Source organism: Mytilus californianus, unplaced genomic scaffold (assembly GCF_021869535.1).
Source record: "Mytilus californianus isolate M0D057914Y unplaced genomic scaffold, xbMytCali1.0.p SCAF_1, whole genome shotgun sequence".
Classification (NCBI taxonomy): Eukaryota; Metazoa; Mollusca; class Bivalvia; order Mytilida; family Mytilidae; genus Mytilus; species Mytilus californianus.
Window position 1 is genome coordinate 31,590,725 of NW_026262581.1, and position 19,712 is coordinate 31,610,436.

At 31.2% G+C, this 19,712-nt stretch overlaps 1 protein-coding gene across 1 annotated transcript in view; it reads right to left on the reverse strand.

Annotated features, from left to right (window-relative positions):
- LOC127718562 (plexin-B1-like) overlaps positions 1–19,712 on the reverse strand; it is an 81,245-nt gene that overhangs the window by 27,180 nt on the left and 34,353 nt on the right. The window contains exons 7-18 of the mRNA XM_052224630.1: positions 18,056–18,254; positions 17,078–17,162; positions 12,535–12,628; positions 10,151–10,252; positions 8,565–8,702; positions 7,330–7,408; positions 5,859–6,007; positions 4,307–4,449; positions 3,591–3,699; positions 2,711–2,865; positions 1,396–1,587; positions 205–274 (exon numbers count right to left, since the gene is read on the reverse strand). Coding sequence (XP_052080590.1) covers positions 205–274; positions 1,396–1,587; positions 2,711–2,865; positions 3,591–3,699; positions 4,307–4,449; positions 5,859–6,007; positions 7,330–7,408; positions 8,565–8,702; positions 10,151–10,252; positions 12,535–12,628; positions 17,078–17,162; positions 18,056–18,254 — 1,515 coding nt within the window. The remainder of the gene's footprint in view (positions 1–204; positions 275–1,395; positions 1,588–2,710; positions 2,866–3,590; positions 3,700–4,306; positions 4,450–5,858; positions 6,008–7,329; positions 7,409–8,564; positions 8,703–10,150; positions 10,253–12,534; positions 12,629–17,077; positions 17,163–18,055; positions 18,255–19,712) is intronic.

The window sequence follows — 19,712 nt, forward strand, 5'->3', positions numbered from 1 at the left end:
TAAAAAAATGACCATGCCATGCCATGTGTTTTCTTATTTTACTGCCAAGTATGATATAGGACAAAGTTTGGGGTTACAGTAAGTTTCAGAAATTCTCTCTCTCTCTCTCTCTCTCTCTCTCCATGTAATCTAATCCATCTATCTATCTTTCAGCATCATCAGCTGTCTAACCTATTATTCACTTATTTCATTGAAATCACTTACCACTCTCTCGACAGTTATTTGTCCAACGTTATTAAAACCAGCACCATTGATTTTAAATTCAGCGCCTCCACTAAAGAATAAAAAATCAAGCAAATTCATAAATGTCGTCAAGTGACATGGATTAGGTATACTATAATTATGATAATTAACATGTAGAGAAAATCAAACATATAATTATTTTGAGTTTATCTCTTTGCTTCCTAAACTTAGCTGGATTAATTCAATTCTGTCTCAAGAGTAAACGCTGTTCAAAATATTTTTTTTTTTTTTTTTTTTTTTTTTTTTTTTTTTTTTTTTGCATTTAAAATAAAAATCCATTACATACTGTTAACATACAAATTTTCACGAGCGACTTATTTTCACGTCTTTTGCGAGTAGAAAAATAACGGGCAGTTAAATTGTCGCGAATATGTAAATCTTGGATCATTCCTCATTTAACTATCTCAAGCAAATTTGAAAATCGCGAAATGAAATTGCCGCGAAATGGGCTACTAAGGGCTAAACGCGAAATAAAGTATCCGCGAAAATAAGTTAGTTTACAGTAATGAGGAAATCAAATTATATAGTGCATGTTGATACCATTGGAGACCAGACATAGTGTACTTGTTTCAATACTGAATAATACAATTGGCAGAACATCTCTATTCAATTGTCCACAGTTGGTTTATCACGCCTTTCAGTAGCCAGTAGCGTTATCTTTAATTATTACCAATGCCCTACAGTAATGTGTTGATGTTTAGTGTTTGGTAAATGCACAAATTACAGCGGGTCAGCTTCGAACTTCCGCAACGATGTATTACTTATGTTAGAAGCATTAAAACGTCATATGAGACATTATGAAATTTTAACCTTATATGAAATATTAAACATTATATTTTTTTAACTTTGTATTAGATGTTATAAAGTGTTTTACCTTTTTCATGTTATATGAAACAATGCAAAAAGGCAAACATAAGTTGATACATTTAAAACGTTTTTTTTTAACTTATACAGAAATGGTAGATATTCTATTATATAATCGACAATTTAATAAAGTAGACTAAAATGATTGTACTAATTTAAAGAAAGGCGCTTATTCAATATAAATTATTTTAAAGAACAGTATTTTTAATTCTGTTGAAAATGTTCGCTGTCACTAATTTGCCCTCGAATATATACCTCATCATGTATTCTTAATTAATCAAAACCCACCTCTCTAAAGCTTTTAAAGTCCCATTCGATATATCAAATGTTGGATCCGGTAAATACTGAAATGTTCCATTCAGTTGTAATGTTGTCAAAGTATCTATAACAACTACCAGCTTTGTCAAGTTACGAGTTTCATTTGATTCCCTAGTTTTGCACATTATTTTGGAATCATGCAAATTAAGACTATCAAGAATGCTGAAACAACGTAAAACCGCTTTAAAACATTCTTTAATAATTAAAGCAACATTATATATAACAATCCAAGCAATATGTTTTTGCAGTTAACTTGGCATATATGTCAAAATTTAAAAAAAAACAGTTAAGGGTTAGTCGTTGTTAATATAAGAAGATACCTGCTCAACGGGCCCAGACCTGTTTTTTGTAATTATCTAAAATTGAATTGTGAATTTTTTAACCAGTTAAAATTATGATATGAAACAAATTGCACATAGTTCAGAATTTTGAATGCTCTTCCATCATGTCCATATGTGTAGAGGAACACCACTTATCAAGTCACAGTAACAGTATGCATACAACATGTATGTTTAGATTACATTTAATAACCTATTTACTGTCATATTGAACTACTTTTTACAATGTAAATATATTTTGACTTTAGTTATCGTCAGTACTAGTATCAGGGTAATAGCATTTAGCACAGGTTATAATTGACGTCCATTACATGTATTTCCTGGACGTCCTTTTCGAAAATCTCGATTTAACTCTAAATTTATAATCAGACGTGAGTTATTTGTCATTTGAGAAATGCTACTATATGTAGTTCAAATTGAAGGTTTGACTGAGCCAATATTGGCAGGTGCAACTGAAAGATGAAAGCATATCTAAAGTTTCGAAAAAGGATAGAAGGATTTGTTAACCTGTCGGCAGCACATGTTGTTCCCATCTATTTTAATGAAATTCTGCATCACGCATAGCTTCAGTTTTATGTGTTTGCACACTTCTGTTTGCTTTAACTTATCTCGTTTAATTTAGTAATTTTGCGTATTATCTTCTGGATTTTGATCCTTCCGTTTCAACTTGTATAGTTCAGTATATCTTCTCGCTATAATGCATGCTCTTATGGAAAAATGAATATTTATTTTCGCATTGTTATGGTTCAACAGAATTTTTTTTAAAAGTAAACATTTTCTGAGGTAGACAATTGCATAGTAAATGACAGTGTGACATATGATTAAATGTCATTCAAGTCGACATTATATTATGGAACTCTTATGTCTATTTGTGTGTTGTAATTTCATTTAGCTTACATGTAAATCGATATTACAAAATCATATAAGCATATTTTATTTCAAATAACCTGCATTCTATGCATGTAACGTTATCTTTATCACATAAAGATATGTTGTATCGGTCTTGTCCTTCAAACGTATTAGTTTGGCCTGTTATGGTAATGATTGTACTTCCAGCTAAGATTCCCTTCCTAGGATAAAAGTTATTGATGACGCCTGGGTCCTGAAATTGCAGTAGTGATTTAACACCACAAATCGATATATTAAGAAAATTAAAGAATAAATCAAACTCTCGTGGCGTATACATAGTAATACTACATTGTATATTTGTTTTTACTTCTTAAACTACAGCAGGTACCAAACATTTTTATAAACGATTATTACAATTGTTTTGTCACAGAACAATAATTTGGTGATGAGTTATAAATATTTTTCAATTTCTTATGCATACAATTGACGTGTTTGTTTATTTCAGCTTTATCTTGTCATACAATGGTAAATATCAAAAATAATAAAAGTGCATAATAGTTTATGAAAGCCATTCTTTTATAAAATAAAAGATATTATAAATTACTAATTTGCTGTCAACTAAATAATGTAGCTTCTTATGTATATATGCATGTCAATTATGACAATGATTTCTCTAGAAGAGGACCTTAATCATTCCAAATTTAGCTGATGAGTTTAATTTTGTTAATATTATAGTAATGAAAATAGTCCGTTTGCCTTTTCAGTACATTTCGAAACATATTCATATGTAGGATAGTAAAAATTGACTGCAACCATTATACCACGACAACCTAATTAGTTTATATTGGTTGTTAACATATATCCATACAGTTTCATTTTGTCAAGAAATGTTAAGAATCTTTATTATCTTAAAAGTGTAAAATCACTTGCGTAAACTTCTTTGTCCTTCTCATAAACGTTCTTATTCAATATAAGTACCTTGTATGTAAAATATGTATTATTCACTATAGTGCTTGGACAATTGCCAACGGACATGTTTATTGTGTCATTATTCGGTACAATTTCTTTTCCAGTTTTGCAACTGAACCTGCAATAAATGAAACTTATGATAAATGATTAAGAATAGCTACTTTTAAAATGTCTAACACAAAATATGTCATCCATATTTAGGATTTATGTCAAACCTGCTTTAAAGATCGCCTCTATATAATTTAAAGAAAACCAGTCATATCAGGTGACTCTCTTCTTGTCCCGATGTAGTAGAACATATGCAATTTGAATCTTAATTCAAAGCTCACCTCTCTTATTAGATCAGTTTTATCTGGTCCCGAGGGTTCTCTTAACATACAGGTTTGACTGAAGAAATTTGCATAGTGTAACTTTTATTTCAAGTTGGTGTACCATTTGGAGATGAAATCTCAAAATAGCTAAAGACATATTTTCATTAGTACTTCCTTATCTTAATATAATATACTTCACCTGCATTTGTTTTTTTTCGTAAAACGCCCAAAGACGCTTAATAGCTTCCGACTTCCATTGTATGATATACACAGTTTTAATAAATAAATATGAATAAAGGAGATGTGGGGTAAACCATTATGAAACCGTAACCAAATGACAAACATTATCATAAATATTTCTATATTGATATCGATATGAAATTCGAAACTGTTGTAATAAAATGATTAAATTACCAATTATCTTGATCTTTCACTATAACTCCGGTGCATTCAGCTTCATCAATGGAAAGGAAAATTTCATCTGTGCTATTTCCTTCGTAATTTGCAGATACAATAATTGATGTTCCTCCATTAACTGGTCCACTTATAGGGTAAATCTGAAAATAATTTTTAGTGTATAACTATCTTTTAAAATCATAATAATATTTTGCTATATATATTGCTTGAATATTGGTGAATATTTTCTCGAGTGGATATTCATATTGCACGAGTTTTTGAGCACAATATATACATGTATTATACGAGGAGTTATACTGACTTATATTCATTTCATAACCATTTTATTGTATAGCAAAGCTTGTATAACTGTTTAAAACATATTTTTGTCACTGATGACGCCATTAATTTAAAGCTATATTTGCACTACTGCAATATGATAGACTATTGCACGATACCTTTTCTTTACGTTCTGTTGGAAATATCATGTTGCTATACAATTATCGTTTTACTGATCTGAAGATAGATGGGTCTATCTTAAAATCCATAGAATTTTTTGATAATTTTTCAATATATATATAACCTGCTTTTTTTCAAAAATATAACAAAAGGTATGGGTCACCGTGCTTATTTTCACGCTACAGGTTGTGTAAAATTCTCAGATTTTGTATAGATCATGCATGGAAAACCCAATTGAGTGTGTTAAAAAAAAATTACACCATAGAATTTCAAGATAGAATATGAAAAAAAAGCTCTAATGATATGCTTTCAGATAAGAAAAAGAAAAAATGGGATCCCCGGACTCGTTTTCTTGCTACATTACAAAATAGATCAATCCACAAAACATTCTATTGTAAAAGTTACCTTTTATCTGAGTTATCTCCCCTGATTATGGCAAAATAAAAAAAAAATGAAAGAACCAAAATCATTTGTTTTTTTTTTGTAAAATACAGCCGTAAAATATTATAAAACACACAGTTTTCTATATTAACATGTAAAGTCTTTTACATGAACTACATACTACTTTCGAAATTTAAACATTTCATGAAAAATCTCGACCAAATGTTATCTGCTATTTCAAAATCCAAGATGGAGGAATACACCCCGCTACCTAAATCAACGCGCAAATAGCATTGATCAACAAGACTAGGTTATTTTTCAAAATTGTTCCTGTAATATATAAGGCAGATGAAATCGTTTCACCCATGACATCACTCCTAGTTTGTATGGCTGCCATTTCGTTGTCTGTTTTTTCTTCGAATAATGTAATTTTATTGTCCCCGTGTTTTATTTAGCATCTTCTTTTCTTTCATAATATATTTTATAACTATTTGGCAACATGATAATAAAGGTAAAACAATATTTTTTCATTTCATTACATACATCATCAACCACACAAGAAGCAATATTAATAACAGGAAATATATTATAGATTTACATATATTCAATATTTTATTTAGTTGACTTTTATTTTTGGAATAAATTTCAAGTAAAGTTGAAAAAAAATTTCAAAGAATTATTCATTTTGATATGACCAATAGTAAAGGGAATTTAAAGCAATCATGTATACCTCTGTTATTGTGATATCGCCATTATTTCGACAGCATGGTTCGGATCCTATAAAACAGCATCTACTGTTTCTCCATTCACATTCATAACGCTGGACGGAATATGAGTTGTTACAGACACTGTAGTTCAAGAAACTACCGCATGTGTATACTACAAATTCACAAAAAATAAATTCTTCTTTATTCAACTTTGCATATTTATCATACCCTATATTATTTAAAAATATGTTGACATCACTATTAAGTTCCTTCTTTGGTTAATCCACTTGTGTTACTATAACTCTAGTGGAAAGAATTTCGGATTTGTTAGGGAAATACGTGGCTCGAACTAAGCGAGATATAATTAAGATTGTACTGGATGTTCTCGTATTTGGAATCTTCTCTTAAAGACATTTATATATTAAACTTGTTAGCTTCTGTTTGCAAATGCATGTTATATGCAAGTTTGAATGCAAAATTCTCCAATGGAAGAATATTTTTAAATTTTGTGACATCTGAAAGATTATTATTCCCTTCATGCCTTTGGGATAATCCCCTTAGGGAGTATGCAGTTTATGTCAAGGTACCATTCAGGTTATTTTATACAAATCAAGATCAACATAAAATCTAGCAAAATTTAATAATACCATTAAATGACCGACATTGCCTCTAAAAAAGTGACAAAACAAACGTTTATACACATCAATGTTTGATACTTTTACAGGAATTATTAGGATTAGTAATTTGGGTGCTCTGTAAAATAAACTGGCTGAAAGAGGGAACACGAAAAAGTACACAAAAAGAAATAAACGACAGGAAAAAGTAAATATATTAATTTGTAGTCATGTTAAAAGTTGAATATGTAATTAATGATGTACCCCCCCCCCCCCCAAAAAAAAAAAAATCCAAAAAAAAGTTTTTCCTAGCACATTAAATCTGTATTTGAAAGAAAATAGATAAACGTTTTTATTGTGTAACTTTATAAAAAGGAATAAAATAATTTCGAGGTATAAGATACTGCCAATTCTCAATTATATTATGATATGGCTTTATTTGGTTTTCTAAATTGTTAACGGGTATTTAGTTTATGGGTATGTGCATTGATCACATAGCAACAATTCAATCTGATTGCTCAATATGTGCTAGTTCTATCAAGGCAAGATGTCCTCTTAATAATATTAGGTTTTAGAAATAACTTATCTAAAGCATTTATTTCTTGAGTTACTTTCAATAAAGCACATTTAGCTATGCCTTTGGGTGTATTTTGACAAGTATCTCAGAAAATACAACTTGTTGCAATGTAAACCAGTGGTTATGAAAAAAAATACCATTTTCATATTTATTGTATGATATTTCATGTAATACATTGGTTAACTCCAACCTTATGAACAAATTATAGTTTTTTTTTTAAATTTTCCATTCAAAACTAATTGCTTGCTGACATTTCTTTTAAATTGCTGTATAAATTCTGGTGTGAATGAAGTCCAAACTTACCAAATAGAGTCACCTCATTATCGAAATACATATTACTGTATTTCAACCTGATATCATAGGGCATTTCTGATTCATTCAGCTGAAAGATAGATAAAAACTTTATTTCATCAGTGCAAGTATATGAGTACTAACTACTTGCAAATAATCCTGCTGAACTCATGTTTACTAAGTTTTACGTTGACGTATTTCTCACATCTCCTTTTATTTATATAGTACTATGGACTGATCATACTCAGTTGAACTATGCAGGAAAATAAAGTATCAAATGTTTGTAACATTATTCAAATAAAACTCCACAAACAATATTGGATCGTGAGAGTTACTTTTCTTGTTCACAAACACAAATAGAAATTGTTGACTAATCAATATGGAGCTTGGCGTTTTCCTAACATGGAATATTCAGGACCCAAATTTAATTTGAGGTGACTGCATTCCGTACAACTCAATCATGTGAACGAAAGCAGCCATCCTCAACATTGGCCTTACTGTGATGGGAGTAATTTAGTCACAGTGTATATAATAGAAATTATGAAAGGATGTTACAATGATAAAAAATCTAACCAGAGAAGTTTCGATACAAATGTCATAATGTCATTTGAGTTAAGGGTTACTATCTCTAATAGGCCTAGGTTAGTAGCCATACCTGACAGTGGTGTCATTACGTAAACTGTGTTTTGGCTGATAATATAAAAATAAGAAGATGTGGTACGATTGCCAATGAGATAACTCTCCACAAGAGACCAAATGACACAGATATTAACAACTATAGGTCACCGTATGGCATTCAACAATGAGCAAACCCCATACCAATTTGTTGACACAAAGATTAAAAGGAAGAATAAGAGTCGGGAGATCCAAAGGAGTCATGAGAACTTCACAAAACACTACATAGAAAATAAAAGACTGAATAACATGACACCACCAAAAACAGTGGTGATCTCAGAGAAGAAAAAGGACGAATTAACAGACAAATAGTAGTCCGCAAAACAACATACAGAAAACTAAAGATCGAGCAACTCGAACTCTTATAAAAACATACGATAAAAACACAGGTGCTCCGAAAGGGTTAATATCCCCGCAATCAAAGAGGACAAATATTACTGATTGGACGAGATATAAAGTTACAGTAAAAGGATTCCCATTTTTTACTGTTAGTAATTATAGAAGACAAAAGTGCCCGGTAAGGCTGTAAGAGGATATAAATATTGATAGAAATGATAGTTTTATATCCTTACCTTTACCCCTATACATGTACATGACACGTTTGTAGAATTCCTATCCCACCGTACCTCCACATTCTGTATATTCTGCACAACACTATTATGTTGTCCTATTTCACATGTGAAGTTTGATGAAGTCAGATTATCAATTAACTACAACATTAATAATAATGCATTAAATAAACTTTTTTGCTCTATTTTGACTTCAATTAGGATTTCCAGCAGCCCAAGTGTTGCTAGCGGTACTTTGAAAATTAAATATCATATATGAATACAGTAAAAATAGTTTTATGCGGCTTGAGATTCTTTTAATTAAAAACTGCAGTCGAACGATTCAAAATTGGCTAATATTACCAAACTTAAATCAATTATTTATTTGAATGGATTTTCATTAAAAAAATAAACGCATATATCATCATGTCTAACGGTATGATTATTTTTAACAAACAGAGGGACTCTTTTGATTTCATCAAACTTTAAAAAATATATAATATAAGAACCTTTGAATACATCTGGTTTCAATTTATAGCAATTTTCATTTTCAATTGACTTTGAATAATTTGCACTTTCTCTGTGACGTTATTCGAAAGTCTCTTTTTTATTACATAATACATTTTGATAAGTGGCCGTTTTAGTTTGGCAAAATTTAGTATGAGAAAATTTTGTTGAAGTATCTTAGAGGGCTTCGCTGTATCATAATTTTAAGTAAGATGTTGTTTAAGAGTTGTTTAAGTACGATAAAGGTGTTATTTATCTCCTTTGTGCATATAATCATAAGTGTGGTCTTATAAGCCCGTCTTAGATGAGTGTTTTGGGGTTATACTGTAGTTTGTCCACGAATACTTCCTGCAAAATATTTAACCAATTCCCACGAAACTAAAACGGAAAATTAGGATTGATAGACAACATTTTCCTTTTGATTTTAAAATTCTTATGTGTCGTCATTCCAGAGATACCGTTTGATATTGAAAATTTATGATTTGTCATTCCACATGCAGATATGGGACTTATGGTAATATTCTATATTGACATACTCTAGATATAGAATGTTTGGATAAACTACACTGTTGTTGGTATTGACAAATCTAGACTAGCAATGGATTTTAAAATTTTATGGTTTGTCGTTCCACATGTTTCATAAAATTATGGGACTTTCAACAGTCAATTTTGACAAAGGCAAAATTATTCATTGATCGGGTATCTGATCGGATCTTGAATACTCATACTGTAACTATGTCCCTTTTTAATATCTTCTCCTGTCCGGGACATGTTCCCAATTCTATATCTCATTCTAGCCAATAGAATATTTCCATTATTTTAACAGACAAACAATGGGAACCGATATTTGTTTACGTTATAATTTCAAGATGGCGTGAATATGGTATGAAAGCACCGTGATGCGAAGCAAAAATAATTATTTTAACTACATAATATTTTTTGCATCACACATCAAGAGTAAATGTCTTTTGATAAGATAAGACTGATGTTCATATTTCGAGACCATGTTTAGCATTTTCTATATTCATATGAATATAAAAATGATCAAGACGTATGTAATATGATGTTTGAAATAACTTATTACGTATTATTTGTTATCTTACATTACTTTCAACTTCTATTAAGTAAATGGTTATATTTTCAAATTGGTTAGCATGCAACTGTAACGTGAAATTTCTATCCAATTGGGGACATGTCTTTTCTTCCTGTAATGAAAATAAACGTAGTATAAAACAGCATGAGGTACATTTGTAATGAGGAATTGACAGTTGATTCACATTTGACAGTTTCTGTTTTTGTTTACATGTGTCGATGTAACATTGACTTTCACAACACATATCCTTTGAAAAATATGAAGTAGAAAAGATCAAAGCATGGAGTTTTCTTTTCATTGAATGAATAAGCGAAAAAAAAAAGGACGGGAATGTGGCTACCACAATTGGCACATATCCGTAACGAGACACATATATTCCATAACGGCCTAGCAACTTATGATGGCGTGTGTGAAACTTTCGAATTACTTAATCTTGACCACTAGGGACTCGTAGTTCAATAGTTTCCCTGTACGAAGCAACCCTCTATCAAGAAAATCATGATTGGAAACACAAGTTCTGGAATATCGCATCAAATTGGAGATATATACTCTAAATGCAGGCTCTGTTAGAATGTTGCTTAAAAGAGTCGTCATATTCATAGCAATGACCATAGAAGGTCTATGAGATAGACTATAATAAAGTAGCTAGTCATTAGATGGTGGTCTATCAAAGTTATCACTTGCTGGCGCCTAAAGAACTTTAAGTATAATTAGACACATGAAAAAGACGGTATCAGATATCAACGTGATCTCAGAATTTTATATTAATTATAAAATACATGTATAAACAAGTTACCTTTTTTTCTTGTCGTCTTTTTGAATTAATCAATTTTAAACTGGATTATTAAATTTGATATAAATCAAACCACAACGACATTTGCATGAACATATTAACCTTCCATTTTTGTATAACTGATAAACAAATAAGCAATTTTATAAACAGTATATCACATCTACATGTAATTTAGCAGTTTCTATAACATATTGGTCCCTTTATTATGTTTATTATGTTTATTATGTTTTCAAAGGTTATCAATTTTACATCCCAGTGAGATATTTGAATATTGTCTTTATTGATACTAACATTGATTTTATTTTAAAAATGATAGTTAAATACAAACCTGAAATGTGTTGCTATCCATTTATTTACAATAACGATCTTAGATTCTTTCTATACTTATATTTGGGTATTATCTCATAATTATTCCACAAAAGTGACAACACTGGTGGTTATTATCAGTGTTATAGTGGAACGCAAACACTTTTCAAATGGGGTAAACAACTATTAGTTACAAAGTATAAACGGAAGATGAAAATTATCACGATAAAATTTGTATATCATTTTCTCAATTTTATAGCTGTGCTGGCTGCTCTCCTAATCTCTGTAACAGTACAGCTAAATCAGAATTAAATCCAAAAATCTTAAAGTACCGTGAACGCACAGTATGACTATCGACCGTACAGGACGTTATATTAATATCTTTAGGAAAATTACACAAATATACTTTTCCACTAAAAAAAAAGCCAATTGGAAAGTTGGCACTGTCTACAGATAATCCCCAAACCGCAAATATGGTATGTAAATACCAAAATTGTTACAAATATTTTCTCCAGTGCCCTATTATATAAAAAAAACTCCTTTAGTGGGATCAATTTCAAAACAAATTGGTCAGGTGTGTGTGTACAATAGCATTGCAGAAAAAAAAGAGATGCATTTCAAGGAAACCCATGTTTTCCAAAAGTCCTCGTTTTTTGTAACGATGACTTTGAACTTTGACCTATTGAATCCGTAATCAATAGACGTCTTCCCCTTTTCTATTTCTTCCATCTGTATAAATTTTATTCTAACCACAGAAGGGAAATTCAAGCTACAACCCGAAAACAAGTAAAAAAAACCTATTTTTGTAACAGTGACCTTGAATTGTGACCGTCAAAAGGTTTAATTATTTACAATCATTGGCAACTCATCAAACTCACAGACAGACGGACAAACAGACAAATGGATAGACGGACGTTCGAACAGAGGGACGGACAATGCGATGACTAAATATCCCGATTTTTTTTTAGGAACATAACAAGGTCAATCCAAAGAAACTGGTTCTGAATCATCAAAAACATATTTCATTTTATAGAATGATACGAACTGCCAGTAGAGACAATACAACTGTTTGTCATATTGAGTCAATAGTATGCCAAATGACTGCTTCTAACTAAATGGATTAAAAATCAAGCAACAAAATAGATCAGAGATAAGAATATTTCACCCAAGAAGTCATTATCTTAAATACTTTCAAAATAACCCATAAATACACGCTATAGGTAATGCTTCGATATATATATAAAATAATACAATTATTATATGAAACTATGTAGTAAACTTAAAATAACACATACCTGAATTGTAAATTCGCTTTCAGGTTCATCCCGTAAAAAAATTATTGGATCACAGCTTTCACAAATATAATACCTTTTTCGACATTTCATACATCTGTCAAAACGAGAAATTATTATTACGGTTTTTCTAGTTTTTACAACGAAATAGATGGATTGATGGATGTTTAACGTCCGACGTTAAGTATTACACTAATTTTCAGGATATCAATATGTTTATGTTGTATGATCATACACCAAGAATATCCGGATTTGTAACGTGCTAGTTCACACAATAACATTCAGGAGGTACACGTCCCCTTAGACGCATTATTTTGATTTCGACAGGACAGTCTTTTAAAAAAAAGTTTTCTCGTATCCCTGAATGCAGTTTACATAGTCAAAAAGCAGTTTAGCCTTGTGAAGGATCGGAGGGAATAGCTTCTGCACCAGGCAAGCATGTCATCACGAGACCACCGAGGCTAATAAAGAAAGTCTTTTTCATCAATGTACATGTACATGTGTTCAATTCAATGAAAATGAAAGTTTGATTTTTTTTCTTTTAAAAACGTGTTATTCTGCACTATATTTAATAAAGACAAACATATTAATTTTTTTAAACTATTTCAAAGAAGCAACCGTCTGACCGGAAATGTTGAGTTATTGTCTTCTCTTCGTTTTCAGAAAGCTTCTCTTTGAAGAATATTTCCTTATTTTGTTCGTAGCTAACATGTTGTAAAGCAAAACTTCTTTATTACCCCAAAAGTCCTCTTTTTGTTTATATTTATTGGCACCTTAAGTTTCCTCTCACTTCTTCTCGGGCGGACCAATATTGAAAACAGAACCTTCATAATTCATGTATTGTTACTTCGTGTTTAGTCTCTGAATATGTTACACTAAATATGTTCTACTGAACTTTACGTAAACTACGATAAACTAATCAAACATCAAGTAAACCTGTGATGTATATACGTAGATGTACATGTATAGAAGTTATTGTAAATTCACCATTGATACTTTGGGACTGTTTTTGTATGATTAAACACAAAGTGTTTTGGATTTTTAATAAACAAAAACTTACATTAATTTATGAAATTAAACTATCAATACTTAACAGTTAAGTTATCATTTATGCAAGTATATGATCTGCGCAGTTTTTGTTTTTTTATTGGAGAGCAAAGCGAATAAATTAACTATGAATGTTTGTCAGGCGAAAAAGAGCTTAGACGAGACGTAAAACTTGGTTTAACTGTGCAAATTGCTTGCCCCAACTGAGGGTTATGACAATTTTAATTGTGATCTTTCCTTAACGTGTACATAATGACGTTTTTGTATAATGTGGTGGCCATTTAAAAATTTCATGTAGCCAACGATTACTTCGATAATGTAGACTAAAAGGGAACACCAGACCAAATGTGGTGCTTGTACCATCACATGAACTAATTTGCCAGCTTCCCGCTTCACTAATGGTAATTCTATTTTTGTTACCTCTGAATATAATATATTTGTTATTTGCTATCAAAAAATTGCATTTCTTTTAATCTTGTATAACAAAAATGGTTGTTTGAGTTGATAGTGATGATATTCAAATCAGTACAATGCATAATAAAAAAAAAACAAGAGGCTCATGAGAGCCTTATATCGCTCACCTGTAATTTCAGTTTCAGGCATTTGACTTATTTGTAGATCTTACTTTGCTGAACAAATTTGTAATTTACACTTTCTCTCTTTCTATAATATAATTAAAGATAATACATAACCCAAAATTGTAAAATTTCCTAAAAATTAACTATTTCTGGACAGTAACCCAACAATAAGTTGTCCTATTGGTCTGAAGATTACTTGACAGGTAGATCTAAACCTGTTTAACACTTTCAACTATGTCAGTTTTGCTCTTACTGTTTTAGTTTTAGAGATGAAAGCCAAAAACTTCATTTGACCTCTATGTTCTATTTTTAGAAACTGCCGCCATGTTTTTGAATGGACCAAGCCCCCGAATACAATCTATAAACTAGATGCCTTAAGGAACATTTAAACAAAGTTCTTAAGTATTTGGCCAAGTAGTTTCAGAGAAGAAGATTTTTGAAAAAGTAATTAGACTTTCACAAAAAATGTAAAAAAAAAACCTTTTAAGGGCAATAACTCCTTAAGGGGTCAATTGACTATTTTGATCATGTTGACTTATTATGCCTTCCCCCTCCTTATTGTAAAGTATGCCCCTCCTAATTAAACACCTTTGTTCCAGGTGAGCTAAAAATGTAAAAAAAAAACGTTTTAAAGGCAATAACTCCTTAAGGGGTCAATTGATTATTTTGATCATGTTGACTTGTTTAACATTTCTTACCTATATAACATGTTACTTTTATTATTCTTCCCTTAGTTTATTTATTTTGTAAAAATATTTCCTTTCTCTATTGGTACTGTACACGTATACCTAACAACAAAATTATTTTCATTTACCTGTGTTTAAAGTTATTGCAAATGGATGGTATTTTTGTTCGAGCATATTGTTTTTCTTTAACTGTTTAACATTTCTTACCGATATAACATGTTACTTTTATTATTCTTCCCTTAGTTTATTTATTTTGTATTTACATTGTGTCATAGGTCAAATTTATTTGTTCAGTGTATGTTCAATGGTGTTAATATGTCCTTTGATTGAGTTAAGCTATTTCAATTGATATTTTATAGTGTGTCTTTCTATGTTGTGATATTACACTATTGTTTCAGAAAAAGGGTGAAGGTTTGGTACCATTAAAACGTTTAAACCCGCTGCATTTGTTTGCTACTGTCCTAAGTCAGGAATCTGATGTTCAGTAGTTGTCGTTTGTTGATGTGGTTCATAAGTGTTTCTCGTTTCTCGTTTTTTATATAGATTAGACCGTTGGTTTTCCCGTTTGAATGGTTTTACACTAGTAATTTTTTGGGGCCCTTTATAGCTTACTGTTCGGTGTGAGCCAAGGCTCCGTGTTGAAGGCCGTACTGTGACCTATAATGGTTTACTTTTATAAATTTTGACTTGGATGGAGAGTTGTCTCATTGGCACTCATACCACATCTTCTTATATCTATTATTTGTAGATCTTACTTAGCTGAACATTTATTGCCATTTATACTTTCTCTCTATCTATAATAATATTAAAGAAAATAACCAAATACAGTTAAATTTAGTAAAAATAAACTATTTCCGACAGTAACCCAACAATGGGTTGTCGAATTTGTCTGAATATTTCATAACAGATAGATCATGACCCATTTATCACTTTAACTCCCTTTTTCATTTGTTCTAACTGTTTTAGTTTTTGAGATATAAGCCAAAAACTGCTTTTGTCCCTATGTTCTATTTTAGCCATTGTGGCCATGTTTGTTGATGGATCAAAACTTCGGATACAATTTTCAAACTAGATACCCTAAGAAACATTCAGTAAAAGTTTGCAAGTATTTGGCAACGTAGTTTCAGAGAACATTTTTGAAAAAGTAATAGACTTGTACGAAAAAATGTAAAAAATAAACGTTTCAAGGGCAATAGCTCCTTAAGGAGTCAATTGACTATTTTGATCATTTGACTTATTTGTAGATCCGACTTAGCTAAACATTTTTGCCATTTACACTTTCTCTCTATCTATTATAATATTAAAGATAATAACCAAAAACAGTAAAATTTCATAAAAATAAACTATTTCGGACAGTAACCCTACAATTGGTAGTCTAATTGGTTTGAAAATTTCATAGCAGGTAGATTTTCACTTATTCATGACTTAAACCATGTCACTTTTGCTCTAACTGCTATAGTTTTTGAGATAAAAGCCAAAAACTGCATTTGACCTCTATGTTCTTTTTTTAGCCATGGCGGCCATGTTTGTTAATGGATCAAAACTTCGGATACAATTTATACACCAGTTACCCTAGGGACATTCTTTCAAAGTTTAGAAGTATTAGGCCCAGTAGTTTCAGAGGAGAAGATTTTTAAATGTTAGCAAACATAATGAACAAATTGTGTGAAATTGTCTTTAAATGGTAATTACTTCTTAAGGGGTCAATTGACAATTTTGGTCAGTTAACGGTTTTGTAGATCTTACTTTGCTGAACATTTTTGCTGTTTATCTTTATCTTCAATAATATTCAAGATAATAACCAAAAACTGCAAAATTTCCTTAAAATTACCAATTCAGTGGCAACAACCCAACAATGGGTTGTTCGGTTCGTCTAAAAATTTCAGGGCTGATAGATCTTGAACTATTGAACATGTTTAACTCTTGTCAGATTTGCTCTAAATGCTTTTTTTTTGGAGATATATGCCAAAAACTGCATTTGACCCCTATGTTCTTTTTTTAGCCATGGCGGCCATGTTTGTTGATGGATCAAAACTTCGGATACAGTTTATAAACAGTTAAAGTTTGAAGGTATTTGGCCCAGTAGTTTCAGAGGAGAAGATTCTTGATATAGTTTACGACGACGACGACGACGGACGACGACGGACGCCAAGTGATGGTATAATCTCACATGACCCTTTGGGCCAGGTGAGCTAAAAACAGATTACAAATACAGTAGAAATTGACGGAACCTACGTTTTTAAATCCTGACACTTGTAAAATTCGATCGTGGCATTTCCAATAATAACTTCCGTATAAATTATTTCAAATATATACCAACCTAAAACATAAAGCTATCAAAATTTATGTGTAACAATACAACTTTTTATCAGTCTTCTAATGACAATTTATCTGTGATGTGTAAGAATTTATAGTTTTTGGTCAGTTTACTTGATATAAAGAATAGGTTCAGATGACTTAATCTATGACATTTTTATCAGTGCTAGGTATCGATTGCCCCCAAATTAAGAGGGAACTAAAATTGTACGTATTTACCTCCACAGATTCAAATGTGTACTTTAAGGTTTTAACAACATTTGGTGTATTTTTGAATATTTGACAAAATTATAAATGCCTAAAGATGGCTCAAAACTGCATTTTTTTCAAATTTTTAGCGAATGTTTAAAGTTCTAGACGATACGGTACATATGAAATTTGCTGGTTGGTCCTTTTGTAGAATTAAGTATATTCCATCTTGGTTTCGTTTAGTCCATTGTGGTATATAATTGTCCATTTCAGTCTATTCGGTACATTAATTCTTCATTTCGGTCCATTTCGATCAATTTCGGTAAATATAGTAGCCCGTTCATGACGAACTTTGAACTTGAACATTTTCATTATTTTTGTAGAAAAGAACTTTGTTGAATATAGTATAACAAGTTGGGAAGAAAATAATGTGGTACAATACACATTTTAATTTCATGAATATGGATAAGAAAAAGTATCTCACTCTAATCTTTAATATAAATAAGAAGGTGTGGTATGAGTGCCAATGAGACAACTATCCATTCAAGTCACAATGTGTAAAAAGTAAACAATTATAGGTCAAAGTACGGCCTTCAACACGGAGCCTTGGCTCACACCGAACAGCAAGCTATAAAGTATGTTAAGTCTCAATATTTTATCTATTTTTAAACACAAAGCTTCTTGTCTTTAGTAATCAATCCATCTTACCGGTCGTTAAATTTTTGATGTCAATTTGACACGACGAATTTCCATCAGTGTTAATACTAACATTCCCTTCTCTTCCATCTATTCTACGTGTGATGTTTTCATCACCATCCCCATCTCTTCCATATATTCTACAGGTGACGTTTTCTTCACCCTCAACTGATTTAGGAGGGAATGTTTGAAACTGTATGTTGGTGTTGCCCTGGAATAGAGGTAAAATAGTTAATCTTATAATCAATATTTGTTTAAGTGAAATAGAAATAAAAGTCTTTCAAAACGACAGCTAAAAAAAGGCGGGAGATATAAAACTCACAAGTTGAAGAGAAACCAACATCATGCAAAAAAGACAACAAGACAAATAACAGTCTACAGAACACTATATGTACATAGAAATTTGAAGAATGAACAGCACAAACCCCATCAAAAACCGATGTGATCTCAGGTGCTCCGGAAGTTTAAGCATATCCTGCTTCACATGTTGCACCTTATGATTGCTTATGGTTAGTTCAAATTTAAGGATAAGTCTCAATTGTCAATATGTCACAATCGAAGAAAAGAAGACGGGATTGTGGTTACGACTGATGAAGCATATCTGTGGTCATCTGTGACACTGATAATCCATAAATGACTACCCATTAAAATAATGAAATCTGTAATTTTGTGCAAGTTTGTATACTTATGTTTTTTTTAACCATCAAAATAATTTGTATTTTGCACCTGATGAGAATGCCTAATGTCAATTATCATCGCTCTCTAATCAATTTACATTCCCTAATAGGCTAATTTTGGTCAGCATATATCGGCTGCTTCTAGTTGCCATGTGTTGTTTTGCTTTGTTATTTCACAAGTAAATTACGTCATACGCAAGGATACCTTTCCCTTATTTTATCGAACAAACAGATCGCCTCAAGTTAAGCTGAGACAAAATGTATGCAACTTAATATCCTTTTTTGAAGAAACTGAATAGTGCACTGTACTCCACCTAATTCCTGCTAGCTTTTATCTATCGTTATATACTTTAAGAGGCTGTCCTCTTTGCATACACCTCTGAACGGTTCGAAAACTGGGAAAGGATACGGTTTCCACTCCCTCCTACACCATCAAACACATATATATTACCTGCATTGCAGCCACTGTCGACAATAATGCAATTTATTTATTTATTTATTTATTTATGTACAACAGTAGACGAAAAACAAATATGATATACAGCAACAAATGACAAACACTTAATTACAGACTTCTGACTCGGGACAGTCAGATACAGAATGTGGTGGGGTTAAAAATGTTTGGTGGCGCCCAACCCTCCCCCTAACCTGGAATAGTGGTGTAACATCACAATATAAGAACAAACTATAAGAATCATGCAGTTGAAAAAGGGCTTATCTCACCAGAACGATACCAAACACAAAAACAACAGACAAAAAAAAAACAAAAAAACTAAAGACACGAAGTACAGATATTCGAGTATTCACATCTAATGAAAGCTAGTTCAAATCTAATAACAAGTTATAATCAATCATGTATCTAAGACTAATATATTTCTGCACTTTACAGAATCGTTGAAACAAGTCTATGAGGGGTCCGTAGATAATATGTTGCAAACAAAATTTCTCACAATTTCCATCATATCCTAATTTTCAAGATGCAGTCAATCGCG